The sequence below is a fragment of the Prionailurus viverrinus genome, chromosome D1 (assembly GCF_022837055.1).
Source record: "Prionailurus viverrinus isolate Anna chromosome D1, UM_Priviv_1.0, whole genome shotgun sequence".
Lineage (NCBI taxonomy): Eukaryota > Metazoa > Chordata > Mammalia > Carnivora > Felidae > Prionailurus > Prionailurus viverrinus.
Genome location: NC_062570.1, coordinates 46,825,254 through 46,847,303, shown reverse-complemented (window position 1 = coordinate 46,847,303; position 22,050 = coordinate 46,825,254). Strand labels below are relative to the sequence as shown.

The 22,050-nt window shown below is 34.1% G+C and overlaps 1 protein-coding gene across 13 annotated transcripts in view; it reads right to left on the bottom strand.

Annotated features, from left to right (window-relative positions):
* The window catches only part of PICALM (phosphatidylinositol binding clathrin assembly protein), a 100,936-nt gene that overhangs the window by 46,010 nt on the left and 32,876 nt on the right, over nt 1-22,050 (bottom strand). For all 13 annotated transcript variants that reach the window (XM_047879341.1, XM_047879335.1, XM_047879344.1 and 10 more), the window contains exons 2-8: nt 21,584-21,726; nt 17,969-18,044; nt 14,799-14,901; nt 7,892-7,985; nt 4,619-4,730; nt 3,246-3,352; nt 1,247-1,288 (exon numbers count right to left, since the gene is read on the bottom strand). In XM_047879341.1, coding sequence (XP_047735297.1) covers nt 1,247-1,288; nt 3,246-3,352; nt 4,619-4,730; nt 7,892-7,985; nt 14,799-14,901; nt 17,969-18,044; nt 21,584-21,726 — 677 coding nt within the window. The remainder of the gene's footprint in view (nt 1-1,246; nt 1,289-3,245; nt 3,353-4,618; nt 4,731-7,891; nt 7,986-14,798; nt 14,902-17,968; nt 18,045-21,583; nt 21,727-22,050) is intronic.

Sequence of the window (22,050 nt, the reverse complement as noted above, 5' to 3'; positions counted from 1 at the left end):
CCGTGAGTTCGAGCCCCGCGTCAGGCTCTGGGCTGATGGCTCGGAGCCTGGAGCCTGTTTCTGATTCTGTGTCTCCCTCTCTCTCTGCCCCTCCCCCGTTCATGCTCTGTCTCTCTCTGTCCCAAAAATAAATAAAAATGTTAAAAAAAAATAAAAAAAAAAAAAAATAAAAAAAAAAAAAATAAAAAAAATAAAAAAAAAAAATAAAAAGAAAGACTGGCCTTTAAAGACTATATATCAAATCTCAATATGAAAAGCTAGTTACTTTCAAAAGGAAACCTTTTCAGTCAGTTGAAAAGGAATTGTTCCCTATCTTTAAGTGAAACAAATGCATCAGGAGCATTTACTTGCCCCAAATATTCTTTAGGATTTGAGATAAAGAGTTACTGGATTGTAGGCATCTAAATCTCTCTACCAATTATGACTTCAACAATTTCCTTCATTCAGTGTTTTCCCTCTACATGCAAAACGTTAGTATAAGAAAGATACAGTAGAAAACCAATTAAAGCCAAAAATATTAGATTATAATATTAACTTCTATGTTGAACTGAGAACACATGTATACCACTTCCCAATCCCAACAAAATGTCTGCTAAGACTCCCAAAGACACTAGTATTATCTTCATTTTACAAATAAACAACCTGAGACAGTGAAAATTAAATAACTGGCCCAAGATCACTTGTATGATTCACAGCAGGAGCCAACAAAGGGTCTTTGGTATATATGACTTGAAAGTCTAGATATTAAGTACTATGCTAAAGAATCCTTAATTAAAACTGGGCATTTGATTGGGTGCCTGGGTGGCTCAGTCAGTTAAGCATCCGACTTTGGCTCGGGTCATGATGTTATGGCTTGTGGTTCAAGCCCCGCGTCTGGCTCTGTGCTGACAGCTTGTAGCCTGGAGCCTGCTTCAGATTCTGTGTCTCCCCCTCTCTTTGCCCCTCTCCCGCTCTGTCTCTCTCTCAAAAATAAACATTTTTTAAAAGTTAAAAAAAAAAAAAAGGCATTTGAACTGTACACATTAAAGGAAATAAACTAAAGGAATGGTATAGTAATGGCTAGCTCCACCAACATAACAAATGAGGAGATCATAATGTTAGAAGTCAGCAATATATGTTCGAATCTGCCAAGAAAAATCACACCAATCCCTTGACAGTAGTAACTGCATATTATTCATCTTTGTACCATTCACACCTAGCAATACATATAGCAGACAGTGAAATGATATTATAACCATACACTTACCTGTGAAAGGTCTGGTATATCACCTCTGTCAATTCCAACTTGCTGTAAAAAGAAGCAGCATTGTACTTAAGAAAATTATAATAAAAAATAAAAATTTAGAAAATGACATTATGGCTAGTACCACGAACAATATTCTAGATTGACTTCTTTAAAATCAGAAGACTATTTAATCTCCAGAGGGATCATTCACTATTTCCATAGGCTTGGATGTTATTTACATGGTTCTAAAAGTTGTGAAAGGAGAAGAACCTGAGTTGGAAATCCAATAAGAGTATCCACATCTTCTGAGCACCTAATACTTAAGCTACCTTGTCACAATCTAAAAAATTCCATCACTTTTATGTGTCATATGACAAAAAGACTACAGCAAGAAAGAGAAAAGCTGACCATGAACAAGTTTCCTGGGGCATAAAAAAGAAGTTAAGGAACAAATTTGAGGATAAGGACTTTGTCTTTCTACATAAAGTATGCTTTTCCTGGCAATCACCACAGATAACAGTTTTTAAAACCCATGTTCATGCAAATGCCAAGTGATCTTCCAACCAGGATATAACTATCTACACAAACCAATTCTAATACACTTTCTTAATGTTCGGGCATTAGGCAATTTCCAGCAAAAATGATAAAAACTATTCATACTTTTCTTGTGACCAAATTAAAAAACTTTTTTCCCTTCCTGTGGTTATGTTTCATTTTCTAATCATCCTCTCTTCCTTTCCACAGTTCGAGGGCAACTCCCAGAATGGTATCAGAAAATTTGACACAATAATCCATACTAAGATCTTAATAGCTTATCACTAACTGATACATGAGTCCCCTCCAAACACATTTGAAAAGGTTACTTGTACCTTTACTCAAAGGACTAAGGTCTCATAATGAATTGCAACCCAAAGACAAAGACAGCTTCATGAAAGAATATTTTATTCCTCAGATCACACAGAGTAAATGGTCTATTTCATCTCAGACCAGAATAACTGAAGGTAAATAAAGGCTTAAAACTTAAGTCAGTAACTATAACTATCAAATGCAAAGAACATAAGAGGCCAAAGGGAAAAGTCAGCAAACTAAAACATTTAAAGAATTTACTGAAAACACAGTGTAAACACTACCTTTTTCTTGTTTTAGTATATGACTAACCCTAAAGAAATGGAAAAAATACATTGATCTCTTGAGGGATACTTTAAATCCAATATAAACTTCAGTAGATTTCATAAGATAGCTAACATAAAGCTCTTTTTTTCAAAAGGTCTTATGATGCTGTTTTATTTCATCTGCTAGAGAATGAAATATCACTATGGTAATAGAGCTAAAATCACCAACTTGCAAGTTCCAGATTAACTACTTTGATATAATTGATAAATGATAGTCATCTTCCAGAATTATCCTAAGGTACAGGAAGGGAAAACAAAAACACTTTGAGAGTTGCCTCTGTGCAAGCAAGATAGTGCCTTCTATGACCATTTCAGAAAATTATTTAAACAGATTTATAAAATTAGACTGTTCTACAACCTACATTCATGGTGTTCATAATCAATGACAAACAATAAATACACTAAATTCACTTCTGTGGGGTAATGAAACATTGTGGACCATGTGATTCTAGCTGCAAATCTCAGTGGAAGAAAAAGACTTGTACTCACACTGAAAATTCTCTACCATATAATAAGATAAATATGCTAAAATATATGGCTAATGCCAAACACAAAATTCTATTGCACCACTGTGTGCCACCTTCCTTATTTTAGCGAGAAATAATTTAAAAATGGATTACGTTTCAATATTCAATATTGAATTAAGTATGTAAGATATATCTTAGTCAATACCATATCACATTCATAACAAAGAATTCAATATAGTATATGGATATGACTGAATATATACTTTATTTATTATATTTAAGATGTGACTTTCATTTGGATAATGACTTATTTCTCTAAAACCTATACTTAAAGACAAAAAAAGCAAGTTAAGAGACCTAGTTAACTTAAGGACAGTTTACCTCTGCAACTTTGAGAAACTCTGAGATTCTTGTCATCCTAGTCAGGAACTTCTTATAGATGTCCAGACCTTCTTTGCATTGGTTCTTTTTCATATCAAAATATTTTTCTGCCAAAGGTAAATGTAAAAATACTTTTTATTCACATCAAAAGAGAAAATTCAAAAGTGAAAACAAGTAATAGCTCCAAAGAGATCATATAGGTGTCTCAGAGAACAAACTCACCCTACAGGAAAAATGTCAGTGTTAAATTAGCTGAGATATTTAAATTGAATTAATACAGAGATGCTATATTGAAAACAGAAAAATCATTTGACTTCACTCATATTACTAGTTTGTTCTATAATATTTCTATAATTTTTATTAACACATTATACTTTTTTCCATTCCACATATTCATACTTTCAAATATTCTTACTAATAATGTATTAACATATACTACTTCCAAATATTCTTCTTCCAAATATTCTTACTAATAATATATTAACATATTAATAAAGATGGCAACTTTACCATGTCCAAATGTCACCTGGAAAGCTTATTTAAACTTATTATATGAACAGCAATAAAGAGCTTAATTTATAAGTAATTGTAGGGTGACTGACTCCCAAAATTATGTAGAAACCTTCCATTTTTTTGTGAAAAAAATAATCCCAATTTCCCTATCTTCACAGAGTAAAGCATCCCTAAATAAGTTTGTGAATAAGCCTATAAACAGCAAATTTAAATAATTTTTTTAAGTGAGGAGGGGAGGGAAAACAAGCACATTGGAGTGAACACACTGGACATCTGAGACCGATACTTAGGCATTCTTTACAGACTATTACTCATCTACTCCATCCAAATCTCACAGGAAAAAAAGATCATTTCTAGGCAAAATTAAATAACTAGGAATACACACATTCCTAAAATGCCTCAAAAGTAAAAGGCATCCTAAAAAATAAATTTTTAATCCATTTAAAATAATTATCAATTTTAAAATTAGGCCTAGAAAAAATCTATCAATTTTATAATTACAAAATTGTGAACCAGTAAATTGTGAGGAAGTAAGATTCTTCTAGGAGAGAAAATAACTTTAACTTAATTTTAAAGGGATCTATATATCTCTAAAAATAATAAAACTGACATAAAAAAAACATAAAGATATATCTACAAAACAAGTTCATCCAGCTGAACATTCTAGTTGTAAAAATAAGTATTTAATCTCTTAGCACGCGTAACTAGAAATAAAAATCTTTTCTCCAAATAAATTGTTACAATCAATGAATAGCCCAAGGAGTGGTTAGGCAGCTCTAAGTAACAACTCAGACAACAATATTTATCCATATGACACAAGATAAAAAAAATAAAATGTATTAAGCTACAACAATATTTACCCAACAGATTAATAATTCCTTCATTGTATGCTGCAAACAGTCTAATGGCATCTTTGAACAGGAGCATGAAGGCAGCATTTATTACCCCATTTGTAAGTTCATTGCTATTAACCTAGGGAAAAATTAGAAAAAAAAGATGAACTAATCTTAATCTTTTAAATGACAGTGACTTCCTTCAAATTAAAATACAGTAAATTCAAATATTTAGGTGTATTAGAGAAAAATACATTTATTTCTTTCAGAGTTATATCCAAATAGTGCATAAATGTGTCTAAGAGCTCAGATTTATGTAAAAGCCACAAACAAGAATTCTGTAACATTCAATGTAATTCAGAAGTAAGTCATAAAGAAAAAAATCCCCTCTTTCAAAATTCCTAGGCAATCACCAAGGCACAAAGCTAAGCTAGGTACAAGAAATGTATTTTTTTTTTAAATATACCTTTTTCCACTATTATAAACAAACTTACCTTCAAAATGGTTATGATATTTCTATTTCATATGGTTAACTGGGAGAATTAAATGATACACTGATCGTAAGGAGCTTAGCACAGTACCTTACACATAAAGAATCAATAGTATTATTACTAAATATGCTGTAACAAAAAGCCAGCACCTATTTATCTATCAAGAATACAGGAAAACCTTTAGTTTTATCTCAAGAAATGAAATCAAGAAGATAAACCAATGAACTTTAAGTTCTTTTTTAGATTACACAAATAACTACTACATGAAAATTCATTTTTAGGTATAGAAAAACATAAGCACAAAGTTAAATGGTAAACAACACACTGGTCAATACATGCAAAATATCTAATAAGGCTGACTTCCACTGTAGAGAATCCTAATAATAAAGCAAATGACAGACAATTCACAATATACAGTTAGTAACATGTGAGAAGACCTTCAATCATCAAGTAAATTAAAATATAATAATCAATTAAATCACTAAACTATCCTTTCTTGAGCACCAGATTGGTAGATACCAAAATAATCAAAACCAAGCTATTATTCAATGCCAACAAGGATGAAGAAAAAGAGGTACCTGTTGACAAGTGACTAGGTTTAAGCCTTCTGTAATGTAAGTTAGCAATATTTATTAAAAATTTTAATGTTTATGGGAATACAAGCTGGTGCAGCCACTCTGGAAAACAGCATGGAGGTTCCTCAAAAAACTAAAAGTAGAACTCCCCTATGACCCAGCAATTGCACTACTAGGCATTTATCCACGGGATACAGGTGTGCTGTTTCGAAGGGACACATGCACCCCCATGTTTACAGCAGCACTATCGACAATAGCCAAAGTATGGAAAGAGCCCAAATGTCCATCGATGGATGAATGGATAAAGAAGATGTGGTATATATATACAATGGAGTATTACTGGCAATCAAAAAGAATGAAATCTTGCCATTTGCAACTACCTGGATGGAACTGGAAGGTATTATTCTAAGTGAAATTAGTCAGAGAAAGATAAAAATCATCTGACTTCACTCATATGAGGACTTGAAGACAAAAAAAGATGAACATAAGGGAAGGGAAACAAAAATAATGTAAAAAAAAGGGAGGGGGACAAAACAGAAGAGACTCATAAATATGGAGAACAAACTGAGGGTTACTGAAGGGGTTGTGGGAGGGGGGATGGTCTAAATGGGTAAGGGGCATTAAGGAATCTACTCCTGAAATCATTGTTGCACTATCTGCTAACTAATTTGGATGTAAATTAAAAAAAAAAAAAAAAAAAAAAAATTTTAAGTTTATGTCCTTTGATCCACCAAATTCTTTTTCTAGGCATTAAACTTACGGAATCAGGTTTATAAGTATGTAGATACACACATTAACACACACAGTATTTAGTGTATCCCTCATGTTTTTTTCCCATTCATTTTCTGTATTGAAAAAAATCAGAAAAACTCTAAATCTCTGTCAATAGGAAGATTGTTACATACAGTGAAGGACAACACAGACCATGAAAACACATAATTTTATAAAGCATTCACAAAATACTAAGTGAAAAAACTTTCATGGTTGAATCCTCTAATAAAAACCAAAATGAAGCATAATAGTTACATTAATCCCCTACGTCCTCCACACTAGGGATCCACAACTGTTTTTTGTAAAGGGCCTGAATCTGAGTACTTTAGACTCTGCAGGCCTGATAGTCTCCATCACAACAACTCAAATCTGGTTATTACATCAAAAAAGCATCCATAGACAATACCAGTGAGCCCTGCTGTAGTCTAACAATACTGTTGTAGAAACTGAATTGAAATTCCAAGTAATTTTCACCTGTCAAAAATATTTTTTTATTGTTCCAACCATAAAAAAAAATATAAAAATCATTCTTAGCTCACAAGCCATACAAAATCAGGCAGCAGGCCATAGTTTGATACAATCTGTCCTAGATAGAAGCATCTACAGAATTCATTCATTGAATGTTTCCTGAACATACACTCTATGTGCCACATATGCCTTGACAATGGAGACACAGTAGAGAAAAAGCAGACCTGGTCCCTGCCCTCAGAAGTTAAAGACTACCAATTAATAGCAGAAATAAAAGAAAAAAATCTATTTCATCATGAAATTGTCAGTTTCATTCACTAACTTGCACTTATAAGCTCTAAAATAAAATATCTAAAGATAGATGCCTCCAAAAAGAACAAACTTGAAAATGCTAACACTTAACATATTAATGATATGTTAACAAGTTACATGTTAACATATTAACAATAACATATTAACAAACGACAAAGCTGGCAACCTAGTTTAAAAAATGATCATTGAAACAAAAATTCCAAGGAACACATTGCTCTTTGACAACAACTATATATATAACAAGCTGTTGTAAGTGTATTTGAACTTCACTGTATTTGTTAACTGTCATACTCTGATTTCTACGATGTAGACAAAAGTGAAATATTAAGTGGTTTATTCATAAAGAAAATCTTTACACATTTTTAAAATCTAAAAACCTTTATCAAAATACATTTTCAGATCAATCGCTTCATCTCTCCCTCACTTTCTTTAGCTTGGTATACCCTATAATTCTAGAGCTAGAGAAACACTACCAAAGAAATTAGAGTAAATCTTTAAAAATCATATAAATACCAAGTAATCTGATTTGGGACCACATTTATAGAAAATCCTTAGCCAAACAGGATATTAGTATGAAAAAACTAGAGTCGATGGAAACTTGAGAATAAACACTCTGACCAATTCTAATAATACATATTTTTAAATCTTAAATTTTTATAAAATCATTTGTGTATTCAACTTACATTAAAATCAAGAAGGGCATCCATCTGATTTTGAATAATTGGTACAGTTTTAAGCAGTTTTTCTGTGTTCATTGTTCTCATCACACCATCAGCCCTATTTTAGAAAAAAAAGAACAAACTGAATTTGTTATTAAATCTATATTTTAAGCTCTCATCTGGTTCCCTATTTAAAGAAAGAACAAGTTGCTATGAAGCAACACATGTTTTTAAGTCATTATTGAACCTGAAACCTCCAGCAAAAGACATACAGGAAAAACAAAAACAGGAAACACTGTTATGTCCAACATCGAGGAGCTTAAAAAAAAAAAAAAAAAAAGGTGTAAAAATATGAGACATAAAAGCATACATTAGAGTCAGGTTTATTGCATATTTTTCACATGAGGAAACCATCTGATCCTCACACTACTCATATGTAAAGGGCAGTTCTACAATTTTTTTAATTGGAAAAAAAGAAATCATTTGCCTCAAATCACTAAACAGGACACGATGAGCCAGCAACTAAACTCAAGTCTTGGTAAGCACTGCTTTATTTAAGGTATTTTATTCATGAGTCAAACAGCAAGACTTGTAAGTCAGAATATTATAACTAAAATTGTTTTATTACAAAATAAAGTCCAATTTTACCAAATCATTTTTAATCCAGCCATTAAAATATGTGATACTTAAGAGGAATGTTTTTTAATAAAGTATTCTGTTAAAAGTCCCAATATAGATTTCTTTAAATATTATTGCTTTGGGGCGCCTGTGTAGCTCAGTCGGTTGATCACCTGACTTCGACTCAGGTCATGATCTCACGGCTCGTGGGTTCTAGCCCCTGTCTCCGGCTCTGTGCTAACAGCTCAGAGCATGGAACCTGCTTCAGATTCTGTGTCTCCCTCTCTTTCTGCCCCTCCCCTGCCCACTCTCTCTTTCTCTCTCTCTCTCTCTCAAAAATAAAATAAAACATTTTTTAAAATTTAAAAAATAATAATAAATAAATTTTGCTTTAGGTATTTCTAAAAATAGATACAAGAAATATTAACAGTACCAATATAAAGAATTTTACAACAGTGGTACCAAAAACACTAGATAAGAGGTACCTGGGGCTAAAGTACACAGTGACCATCAGGCTCCATACTAAGGGCTTGATGTATGTTTTTCAAATCCTTACAAAAATCATATAGATAGACTTCTCCCATTTTGTAGATGATCAAGTTCTATGATCAGTGAGATTATATGACTGTCTAAAGTCAGAGAACTACTGGGTGGCAGGGTCATTATGTAAATCCAGATGTAATAGACTCTAAAAGAGTGCTGTTAATAACCCTTTGTGAGAGTAACCATCACTTCTTAAAAGTGTGTAGGCTTTCCCTAATTTACAAATGACCTACTTACTTATAAATAGCCACTCTACTCTGAGCCACTACCCCTTCAATCATAACCCCAGATACCAGAAAAACAATTAAGCTATGAAAATCAACAATAGGGGCGCCTGGGTGGCGCAGTCGGTTAAGCGTCCGACTTCAGCCAGGTCACGATCTCGCGGTCCGGGAGTTCGAGCCCCGCGTCGGGCTCTGGGCTGATGGCTCGGAGCCTGGAGCCTGTTTCCGATTCTGTGTCTCCCTCTCTCTCTGACCCTCCCCCGTTCATGCTCTGTCTCTCTCTGTCCCAAAAATAAATAAATGTTGAAAAAAAAAATTTAAAAAAAAAAAAAAGAAAATCAACAATAGTGCTTTGCCAAGACAAAGTCACGTTTAAAGAACAAACACTGGACTGCCTTAGGTAGGCAACCATTATCAGCCTTAGTCCAACAATTCTCTCCAATAAGAAGTGTTAACCCATGGATGCCTGTTTCCCCTCCAAGTACTATACTCCACTGGTTGGTACCAGCTAGCGCAGTTTGGCATAAGGACACCACTTCCTCTTCACAACCATTTTTTCGTTCTCATACACCTCACTCTAATTTGATCAGTCTCCTTTTAGTCTCCCTCCTCTCCTTGCTGAAGTTATTTTTGACCTGCTGGTCATTTCCTCTTTACCACAGAAGACCTGAATACTGGCTCAATTTTTCTTGGTTGATTTCAACATCTACATGGACAACCAATGCAAAATTTTAATCTCAAAGTTCCTTGACTAAAGATCCTATTCCTATGGTCAGATCATGACCTCACTGTCCCCAGAAACCACATTACCCCTACCCCACCACCAATATGAAAAAAGATAAAATTTATACATCTTATCCTATGACAATAACCTCCCAGCTGCCTTGGTCAAGTACCACCAAGGCAAAACTATTTGACTTCATCATAAACTTGAATGTTTCAACTTCTACCACTATCCTTCACATTTTTACTTCCTTCATCTAGCTTAGAATTCCACAGATCATTATTGTGATAATTACCTTCCAAACACACTCAACTCTCTTATACCTCTCTTCTTCCCTTGCAGTCACTTGGTAAATTCATAATCCTGGCTAAGCAGCTAAGTGCTGGTAAAGAAAACCACACAACAGAGCAAACTGGTAAAACTCTAAATTTCATTATCATCAACCTCAAATGGGCACTCGGCACTGCCAGCAATCCTCTTAGCCTTCTTAGTAAATTCCTCCAAGTACTTTGAAATCTGATTCTCCCACCCTTTCTTCCCTGCCTCCCCACACCCACACACAAACTCTCAGCTCATAACTCCCAAATATTTCATTCAAAAACAGAAGATGACAAAAAGAGGTTGTCTAGTCAACTTGCCAACAAAACTACATCTATCTGGTCTGGTCCAATTCAATGGAGGAAATCTCTCTTTCTATGAAATATAAATACCATTCACAGAGGTCCTCTGGATCCCACTCTGTCACAGTCCTTTGGCTGTCTTCTTTTTCTCTAACACAGCACTGTCCAACTATCTGCAATGGTGTAAATATTCAATATATGCACCATTCAATATGGTAGCCACTAGCCCACATGCAGCTATTGAGTATCCAAAATATGGCTGATCCAATTGAAGAAACGAATTTTGTATTTTATTTCACTTTAATCAATTTAAATTTAACTAGCCACATTGGCAAATAGCTACCATATTGGACAGTGCAGCTCATTAACCTCTTCTTTTAAACTAGACCATTCCCATGAACATGCCGGCAAAGTCTCTATTATCACCATTCTTTAAACATACACACTCCACTAAACCCATATGCCCATTCACCTACCGTTTATCTCACAAAGTCAAATACACTTCTCAAAAAGAGTTCCATGCTCACTTTTCATTCATTATTCAGTTCATCTCAATATCAGCCCCTCCCCTACCACTCCAGTTAAACAGCTCTAGTTTAGGTCATGTAGAAATTCTATGTTGCTTCTCCAATGGGTACTTGTCTAACCTTATCTGACTAGACTTCTCACAGTATTTTCTTCACTATCACTTTTTCAGTTTCTTTTCTTGGCTCCTCATCCTCTGTTCATCCTCTAAAATAAATATTGTATATATATCTCAAGTATTCCTGGGCTCTCTCTTCTCATTCTGTACTTACCCCCAAGGTGATCTGTTATTTTCAAGACAGAAACCACCAAGATGCCAATAATGTACTTATACTCCTAAACCAAAACTTTTAAGTTCCAAGTTAGTATGTCCAATTGTCTACTTGATATCTCACCTTGTATAAATCACAGGCATGACAAAACTGGTAATTCCAAAACTAAATCTTTAATTTTTTGCCATTATGCCCAACCCTACCCCAATCCAAAATCTTCCCAGTGAAAGGTGCCCCAGTGACTTACACCAGAAGCCATGGGGACAATTTTGATTCCCCTCTGTCACTAGCCTCCACAACATTTCTTTCCAAAGAACTTCAAATTTCTCAATTAAGATAAATCTTAACAGTTACCAAATACTTTTATCAGACTTCAAAACTCAATTCACAAACCCAAATGCTTCAATATGATTTGCACCAAATACATTACAATTCATATTCCATGAAGAACACGAGTTTTATGACTTCTTACATACATTTTAATTCAATTCAGACACTTGCTTCTCAAATATAAAAGCAATAGATTAAAGGCTGACTATCCATGTCCTTATTTACAGAAAATAACTGGATTATTCCATGTTTTGCTTGTTACATAACAATATCTTGATACTTTGAACCAAACCAATTTAGATTTCAAGATAATTCAACTTAATACTATGAAAAAATGGAATGTTAAACAAAAAGAAAATATAGGGACTGATGTTTAACAATCAACTGGAAAGATAAATCCATAGGCAACTTATTAGATTCATTTTTCATAAAGCCATTTAATAAACTATTTACAAACTGAATTAGTTCTTTTTTCAAAAACTGTTAATCACCTAATATAGTAGTTTAGACTGTGCAAAGTCCTGAAGATACAAATGTGAGTAATGCTATGTTGACCTTGTGGAAGTGACAGTGCTATGTAAAATCTAACAGCAGAAATAAGGTTTCCTCTGGGGAGCCTGGGTGGCTCAGTCAGTTCAGCATCCAACTCTTGATTTTGGCTCAGGTCATGATCTCAAAGTTCGTGCATTTAAGCCCCGCACTGGGGTCCATGCTGACAGTGTGAAGCCTGCTTGGGATTCTCTCTCTCCCACACTCTCTCTGCCTCTCCACCATATGCATGCATTCTTTCTCTCAAAATAAATTTAAAAAATATATATACAAATATATAAAAGGATGGTCAGAAAGATGTACTGCTTTTATAAGATAAAAACTGAGAGTAAATCAAATGTACATCTAGAAGAGAATCCCATAGCCATCCAAAAGAATGAGATCTGAGTACAGACTGAAAATATCTAAAATACACAACAGAGAAGGAAAGCAGTCTTCAAATAATGTAATTCAATTGTCATGTGATTTTCTATGGGTCTTCCTACATATATTTATTTCTATTTACACACAGAAAGCAGGTTACATATACTAAAATGTTAACATTTCTTACAAATTTCCTACAAGTTACAACATAGGTTGCTATGCTGCCTCAGTTTTTAAAGTGTATTAGTTTTGTAAACATAAAAAATTATTACCCTAATAAATACAACTTTACTATTTACTACAAAACTCCTCTCCAAAACTGAAACAGTTCACTGAGGTTCTAGCCATGATATAATAAATTTTAAGTGCTGCCACATTCTCAACTTACATCCTATGTCCTATATTGTTTCTTTAATACAATGATATATATGTGTGTATACACACACACACACACACACACACACACACATATATATACACACATACACGTATCTGTGTATGTATATCAATTTTGTGCTTCTTGGTTCACTCAGTTATGGCTCCTTGATTCACTTTCCCTATGCTCTAAGAGTAATCTCCTCTAAGTCAATATTAAATATATTGTGCATTATCAAGGGGTGTTCTCAGCTCTGTTAAATACAGAAATGCAGGGGCACCTAGTGGCTCAGTTGGCTAAGTGTCCCACTCTTGATTTGGCTCAGGTTGTGATCTCAAAGTTCAAGGGTTCAAGCCCCATGCTGGGCTCCATGCTGACAGCACAGAGCCTGCTTGGGATTTTCTCTCTCCCTCTCTCTCTGCTCCTCCCCTGCTCTCTCTTTCAAAATAAACTTAAAAAAAAAAAGAAAGAAGGAAATGCAACAACTCCCCTCAATCACAAAACTAGTCCTTCAAAGATTAGCTTTACTGAACACACTTTACACTGAAGTGTTAATATAAGCCCAACTGGAAAATGGTTCACTGGACAGAATACTGGAATTAAGAACCAGACTTCTAAGATGAACTCCTCTATTATCATCTCACAAATGACAGAGTATTTAAATATATGAAACAAAATCTGTGGAATTTAGTTTTGGTAAGTTCCAAACTAATCACCTCCTGATTAATTTGTAATAGTGACACAGAACATTTAGGTTCAATTTTTAAAATGTTAAATTAACTAAGGGGTTACTTCTATTTTTGTATTAAATTTTCCATTGCAGTCTAGTAATTTAACATTTCAAGAGACCTACTCATTCATTCATTCATTCATTCATTCATTCATTCATTCATTCTTTTAGAGAGAGAGCATGTGCAAGTGGGGGACAGGTGCTTGGCATGGAGCCTGATATGGGGCTCAATCCAATGACCCCCCCCCTGGGATCATGACCTCCAGTGAAATCAGGAGTTGCATACTCAACCAACTGAGCCACCCAGGTGGCCCCTTAAAAGAACAATTTAAAGAAAACATTAATTGTTTAGATGGAAGCAGGGAAATTCAGAAAGGCATTCACAAAAATATTTCTGCAGAAGCCAGATTCCCCTTAGGGCAGTCTTTCAGACCTACAAGGGTTACCAGTGCCCCTCAAGAATGTCTTTAGTGGCTTTATCCAAGGTCTTCTCATATATCCTAAGAAAAATCTGTATACCAGGCTATATCAGGTAGTGATCCACATTAGAACAAGGATGGTACAACTTGAATATATTTTGCTAGGTGAGAAAAGCCAAACTCAAAAGGCCATATAACATATGACTTCATTTATCTAAAATATCCAGAATAAGCAAATCCATAGAATCAGAAAGTAGATTTGTAGTCGTCAGGGTCTGGAGAAAGGGGGAAATGGGAAGTGATTGCTAATGGGTATGGGGTTTCTCATAGGAATGATAAAATATTCTGGGATACTTATGCAGCACACAACTTTGTAAATATATGAAAACCCACTTAATTATACACTTTAAAAGGGTGAATTTTATGTTTTGTGAATTGTATCTCAATAAAGCTATTACAAAATTTGAAAGAGCTTTTAAAAATCCTAGCACAAAGCATATGATATACTTCAAATAAAAAATAAAATTCTTATTTTAAACTGGCCTGAAATCATAATTCATAATCTATTAATATCTATGGTTCACATTTTAAAATACTTGAATCCATTAGGTATCAAAAAAAGGGAAAGCTTAACTCACCCTCTTTTCACTTTTGTGAAATCAAATGCAACTTGTCTGTATGAAACTGCTTTTTCATTAAGATATCTACTATACCGCCTAATAAATGTAGACATGTCATATCCTGTAAGAAAAAAAATAGAAAATATTTTCACAAATTATTAAAATCCCACTTTGCTTAGAAACCAACTCATTTCATCCAAAGGCCATAATATCTTGCTATCCCAACTCAATCTAGTGATGTAAATTAAGTGACTAATAATGAATAGCATCACATTAAAAACTCTAACACTTCACATGTTTTAAGTCAGGTATGTCATAGGTGGCTTTGAAAAACCTTCCCCTTTAAAATTTCACTAAAATAATATTTTTATTATACTTCTGATCAACATTCCTATAGGAATTGGAAAACCATGTTCTCTTAAATACTTCTTGATAACTTCATAACTCAAACTGAACATCCTATGGAACCATAAGCCCCTCTCTTCAAATCAGTAAGCAATTTTATAATTTTCATACTTAAGAAATCTTCAGTTATATATTATTTGGAAAACCCAAACTTATGTGTGCCAACCTTATAAAAAGTACAAAAATTACTATATAGTATGATGAGAGAAATGGCAATACCTAAGTTTAAGGCATAATAAGAAAGAACTATATGATGTTTTCAGTAAAACTTGAAGATTTTCTTTCATCATAATCATGAGATTTGAAAACTTCAGCAACATAAAACCTAATCAATGCTATTAAAATAACAACTTTTATTTTAGTTACTGCCTGGCTTAGGTAAGTCTACAAATTTTTGCTGCTAATTACGAACCAGGTCCATCTTATTTTAGCTCATCTTCACCAACAAATTTCACTTTATTTGATGATCTCTACTACTTTAAAAAGACAATACCAAAACAATAACAACAAAAATGTCAAATAACTGAGTTTAACATCATTACCAATTCATTTATTCAGCACATATTTCTTGAGCCCTACTAAGTGCTACTGGAGAAAAATGAACAAAATAGAAAAAAACATTATCACCCTCATGTATGCTCATAAGTACTACTGTATTTTATAAGGTGTTACATACTCACATTCCTCAGCTCTTTAGTTTATATTGTTCCCTCTCATCAACTTTATTCCATCCTCCTGCTGGGAGAAATACCTACCATCCTTCAGTCTCTGACACTTTCCCTGAACTCTGTGTTTCCACCTTATTCTTACTTCATGTACAGTTCCTAGCTATTTGATGTACATAATGTCTAATGCACTAGACTAGAAGCTTATTTGTATTTATATATATACCCAGTATCTATATTATAAAATATAATGAAATATACCAGACTCCACCCAGCAAATTATATGAGGAACCAAAACTGTCAAAACCACTGAATTACATACTTTAAATTACTGTTTCAGTTTTATCTTTATAACCTCTTCAGAATGAGCTTCAAGCAAAAGTCCTAAAAAATGTTCTCTATATAAAAGGAATAAAAATCCTAAAATATTACCAGAAATGCTTAATTTCCATCTTAAGTGGAAAATCAGTAGCTAATAAGACACCAAAAACTCTATTTGCATATATGCATATACTCTGTTTTAGAGTAGTGGTTTGCAAATTATTTTCCACAGACTCTTAAAGTTGAAATAAACAGAAATAAAAAGATAAGTAAGTAGCGTTTCTTCCACATCCCGGAAAACAGATCAGCTCCAGTTTTATCTGTTATATATTTCTGGTTGCTATTTAAGGTTTTATTTGAAAAAGTGATTCCACTGCTTAATTAATTTTTTTTTAACTACTTGGAGCACTACATCTTTGTCAAAATAAAATCAATCTTATAACAGTTCTATATACAGATTACTGGCCTTCCCAAATCTCTGGAAGATAGGGTATTTGATTCATTCTAATTAATACTTTCATCTTCCAAAAGTGAAGAAGTATTGAAGCGGACAGCTCCCAACCCAAACAATGTTAGCCACTAAATTCCACTGATGTTACCTCCACAAAAGCCACAATTCAGGTCATTAACTTTCTACTAGATGACGAAAACGTTCTACTAGATGACCAAAAAAATGACGAGAACAGTCTCAATGTCTTCAAGACTTTATCACTGTAATCAAACTTGTACTTAGGTATGGCACTTTCACACAGTCCTTCTCCCCTTCTCCCTCTACTCAAAAACATGATGGTTTCTCACTGCATTATAAAATCCCAACTCTATCAAAATTTTCTGTGTCTGATTTTGGCCCCAAACAGCTCTAGAGGGCTATCTGCCACTACCTTTTCTCCAATATATCATCCATACATTCTATTCATATTGATTTGCTCTATAAATCTTAAATATCCCATGCTCTTTCATGTGTACTTTTGCTTAAGCCAACCCATGTTCTCATCTAGCTTTCAAAGCCCAGCAGAAAAATCTCCCTTCTCCAAAAACATTTCCCAGATTAAGCCCTACTATTGAATATTCCCAAATCAGTTAGTATGTTCTTTGTGATGTTATTCCTAGAGCTGGCATTGTACAATGTTAAAGGCCTAGTTCAGGAACTAAGTATGACAGATCCCAGTAAGACAGAATGTGCATGGAGTACCAATGTAGCAATCTTAAGTTACTGAATTAAAAGCAAAATAAATAACAGGTCTGAGTATCAATGAGCAATTCATCTGAACAATACACCATACTTACTTTTGCTACTAAAATGTATGATATTCGCAACTAAATTTCTTGGAATAAAGCATAAAATGGTAACAATAACAATGAAAGCTCATACTTACATGGATGGTGATTCCTGTGTGCCAGACACTACTGTAAGCACTTTATAATTATTAACTAGGTTAAGCCTCATGACAACCCTACAGGGTAGGTGCTATCATTATTCCTGACTTTACAGATGCAGAGAGGTGAAGTAACTTGCTCAAGTTCATGCAGCTGGTAAGTGGTAGAGATGGTACTGAAACAAGGCAGTTTAATTCCAGAGTCCATGCTCTGAAAGCTCTACCCCATTTTATTTCCTAGAGTTCTAAGTGTCAAACACTGAAATCAATCTTAATCTTCACATTAAAACAGTTTTTTCTTCCCTACACCTTTTACTAAAATATGAAGTTCCTCCACAACACATGTTCTAAAAGACAGAGTTCAACTCTACCGTAATCATCATACAGGGTTGATTTTCTATAATGAGTAAGTTGTCTTTACCTTGCAATCCACTTTTATCCAAAAAATTGCTTAAGTTAAACAATGTGTTTCTTGAAGCCAAATACTGAATAAAACGCTGGAAAACAAACAAACAATTATGTCAAATTAAGATAATGCCATCTAACAAAGTCTAATTTGAGAATGTGGGCGGTGGTTGTGTTTAATACATTCCATTAAGCTTATCTAGCTTAAATTTCTCATCCTCAGTCCGGTTAACTAGTTACTAAACCTAGAAACATAATCCATATTTTTCACTAGCATACAGGAATTGATTAAAGCCTAATACCCATGGCTTCAGTATCAGCGTCTAAAAGGAAGTAGGAACTTTTAACCTAGAACCAGTAATTTTGGCTTTACTGCAGCATATTAGGGCTACAGCTAGTCACACTCAAGTGGAATCTTTACTTTATACAGCTACCTAGTGACCCAAATTTTTATGACCTTTTTAAAAACAAAATTATAATCATACAAGAAAACAGTATTACAGATATCCTCCCTTACCCACTGTCCAGATTAAACACACTGCCATATTTACTTCAGATTTTCTTAGAGAAACAAAACATTAAAAACTCTATTGAAGACACACACCTTCAATCTCATTTCCTTCCCTCTTCAAAGGCAATAATATTCTAAAGTAGGTTTGTATCATTCCCACACACATTTTTATAATTTTTCTATATATATATCCTATAAACTGTACATAATTTTTTCTATTTTAAATTTACAGAAAAATCATACTGTATTCTTTTCCAAAGTGCTTTTTAACAACTTTTTCCCAAGAAAAAGTATTTAATTAATATACGTAGAACCAGTTAATTCATTTTAAATGACGTTCTAGCATTTCAAAGGCCAGTATATCATTATGTATCCATTTCTTATCCAGTTCTTTCCAATGTCACTATTATTAACCATGTTTCATGGACATCTTTGTACTTGGTCTCCATGTGCAAACATACAAAAGTTTCTCATGATATAAACTTAGGCTTGAATTTTTGGGTCAGCATGTATGCAAAAGTTCATCTTCTCAAAATACTGTCAAAATTCTCTCCAAAGTTCTTACCACAGAACACAACCTTAATTTCCCTTTACATACAACCTCTAAAATAGAGCTAATTCCTTTCAATTTCACTTCCCCTTAAGATTTCATTTTTTTTTTTAATACATGCAGAGGGTTACTATCAATTAGGATATACACCAGCACTCCTCTAACTCAATCTTGTTTCATCTGCGTTCACCCCAAACTACCAAGCCAGGATTTTGAAAAACAATTTATAAATCAAATACTGATGTTTCATCACTTATCCTAAAACAACTGGTTTCAAAAAGGTGTTAAAATATCCTAAGATCGGGGCGCCTGGGTGGCGCAGTCCGTTAAGCGTCCGACTTCAGCCAGGTCATGATCTCGCGGTCCGTGAGTTCGAGCCCCACGTCAGGCTCTGGGCGGATGGCTCGGAGCCTGGAGCCTGTTTCCGATTCTGTGTCTCCCTCTCTCTCTGCCCCTCCCCCGTTCATGCTCTGTCTCTCTCTGTCCCAAAAATAAATAAACGTTGAAAAAAAAAAAAATTAAAAAAAAAAATATCCTAAGACAGTATTAGACCCCATGATTTCCATAAGCTGTGATAATTCATTGTTGTGGGAAACCCATCCTGTGCATTGTAATGTTTAAAAGCATTCCTGGCCTCTCTACCTACAGATGCCAATAGCAACCCCATCATTTGCAACAAATGTTCCCTAGCAGGGGCAGGACAGATCACTCTCCTCCTTGCCCTATGGTATTCTCATCACCACAACAGAGTAAAATCCTATGCATATTCTCTCACAGACTACTAAACCTGCCAATAAGAAGAGTATCGAATTTGTCTTAGCTGCTTAAGGGAAATAAACATGAGTTTATCTAAAAACCACAATGAAATACTATTTTTCTCCTCTTATCAGTCAACTGTAAGGAATGGCTGTCAACTTTCTGTTTCCTTACTTTTATCAAAGTTTTGTGTCTAGTATTATCACCTTATTCATAGTCCCGGAAAGCCACGACTAATAGTCTTCCTCTTTATCTGGCATTCTAATTGGTTATACTCGTGGCTTTTTCTTTTTAAAGGATAAACTACATTTTCTTTAAAAAAGGTGAAAAATGCTATATAAGCCTGAAATTCTTCACAGTAAATAATCATGATCTTAAGTAAACACAATCCCAATAAAAGCAGAAAACTGTTATTGTAGTTAAGATAAAAAATGCTTCAAGTTACGCTAAAGTTAGTATATATAAACATTCCTATTGACTCCATACACTGGTTACAATAAATCAGAAAACTGAGTCATGTCTGTTGACTGAGACATCATATTTCAGGTAACTTCTGGGAATAACTTTTAAAACTTAAACACTAAAAATAAAGTCATCCAATGTGATGCTGCTGTAACAGTGAATAATCAGAAAGCTAAATTTCTAGGAAAGGGAAAGTTAAGAAAATTATGGAATATATGATCCATTAAATTGTCACTAAAGATAATAAATACAAAAAAAACCCACAGAACATGGAAATGCTTATGGTGTGACATGATATAAAAAAGCTAAATATAATAGTTTATGTAAATTATGGTTATAGCTATTAAAAACAAGGACCAGAAGAGAACACCAAAATGTGCATATAGTAAGATCTGTTGCAATGATGAAGTTGAAGGTAAACTCTGGCTTTAATTCTAAACTAATTTAATGATTCTCTATTGATATCTTCCCAAGATGACAGAAAAGCCTTAGCACTGAAAGCCCCAAATGAGTAACGTGATGGATGTCAGAAAGTCATTATGCTCAAAAGTCTAATACCAACACCTGAAGTCTCTCCCCATCTCTCAACAATTGGTGCGCTGCATTTTTCTAAGGTGCACACTAAGCATAGATTTATCTAGTTGCATTCAAGTATTCTTGTAACACAATAAAATAATCAGCCACTAGCCTATCATGGAAAACAAGATGATTCTCTCCAAACATTAAAATACAAAAGCTTATGCATCTTTTTGTTACCCTTTAGTGCAATGAAGACCTCAGTGAAGGCTTCAGACACCTCTCTGCTTAAGAAGGCACTCTTTAGACTCTTAAACACAGAGGAACAAACTGAGGGTGGATGGGGGAGAGGGGAAAATGGGTGATGGGCACCTAAGGAGGGCACTTGGGATGAGCACTGGGGGTTGAATGGAAGCCAATCTGACAATAAATTATATTTATAAATAAAAAAGGGCACTCTTTAATCAGTCCCTCTCAGCAAATGCCATCTTAGTGCTCAATGTAACAGCTTTGAACTAGACAAAGTGGTTCCAAAGACAACTATATAAAATCAGGGAGAAATCTGGCCATAATAAAGCAAATAGATATAGACAAACATACAGTCTATGCACAAGGCCTGCAAGACCTAGTGCTGCTTACGGAATCTACCTCTAGACATTAATCCCTATTTCTTGATCCCATTATTCAAAATGCTCTGGGCTTTGACCCATTATCCTTCCTCAAATTGTAGAAGCTACAATTGGTTGCTAAAGCCATTCCTGAAGTTTCCATGAGAGAAGCAAGCTGAATAATCAGTCATCACACCAGTATGCTTGTTAATCAAAAATTTGGCTTACCTCATTTCCATACACCATCAAATGATGAGTTGTAATGAGAGATTTGAAGACCACGACCCAACTACTATTAGTAGTTCTTTCAAATAAACTGTCTGCCAACTGTGGGATGTTCACATTCATCTCATTTGTGCACTGAATTAAGTCTGCAATTAAAAAAAAAAAAAGACTTACTCTGCAGCTTTAATTTATTATTAATGTCGGATGTGCACACTAACAGGGGAAAAATCTAACAGTGGAGCAACAATAGATAGTTTGGAGAAGATATTAAAAATCTCTTAGGAGAATAATTGAGACCACTATAATCCACCTGAGAAGAATTAGGAAGGATAATATTAATGACAAAGGATTAGGAAGAATAATATTGATTAGAAGGATATTGATTAGGATCATATAAAGGATCAATACCATTAAGTAAATCAAATTTCCTCAGAGTAATTCACCCTCAACTATTTTATTGATCTCAAAAA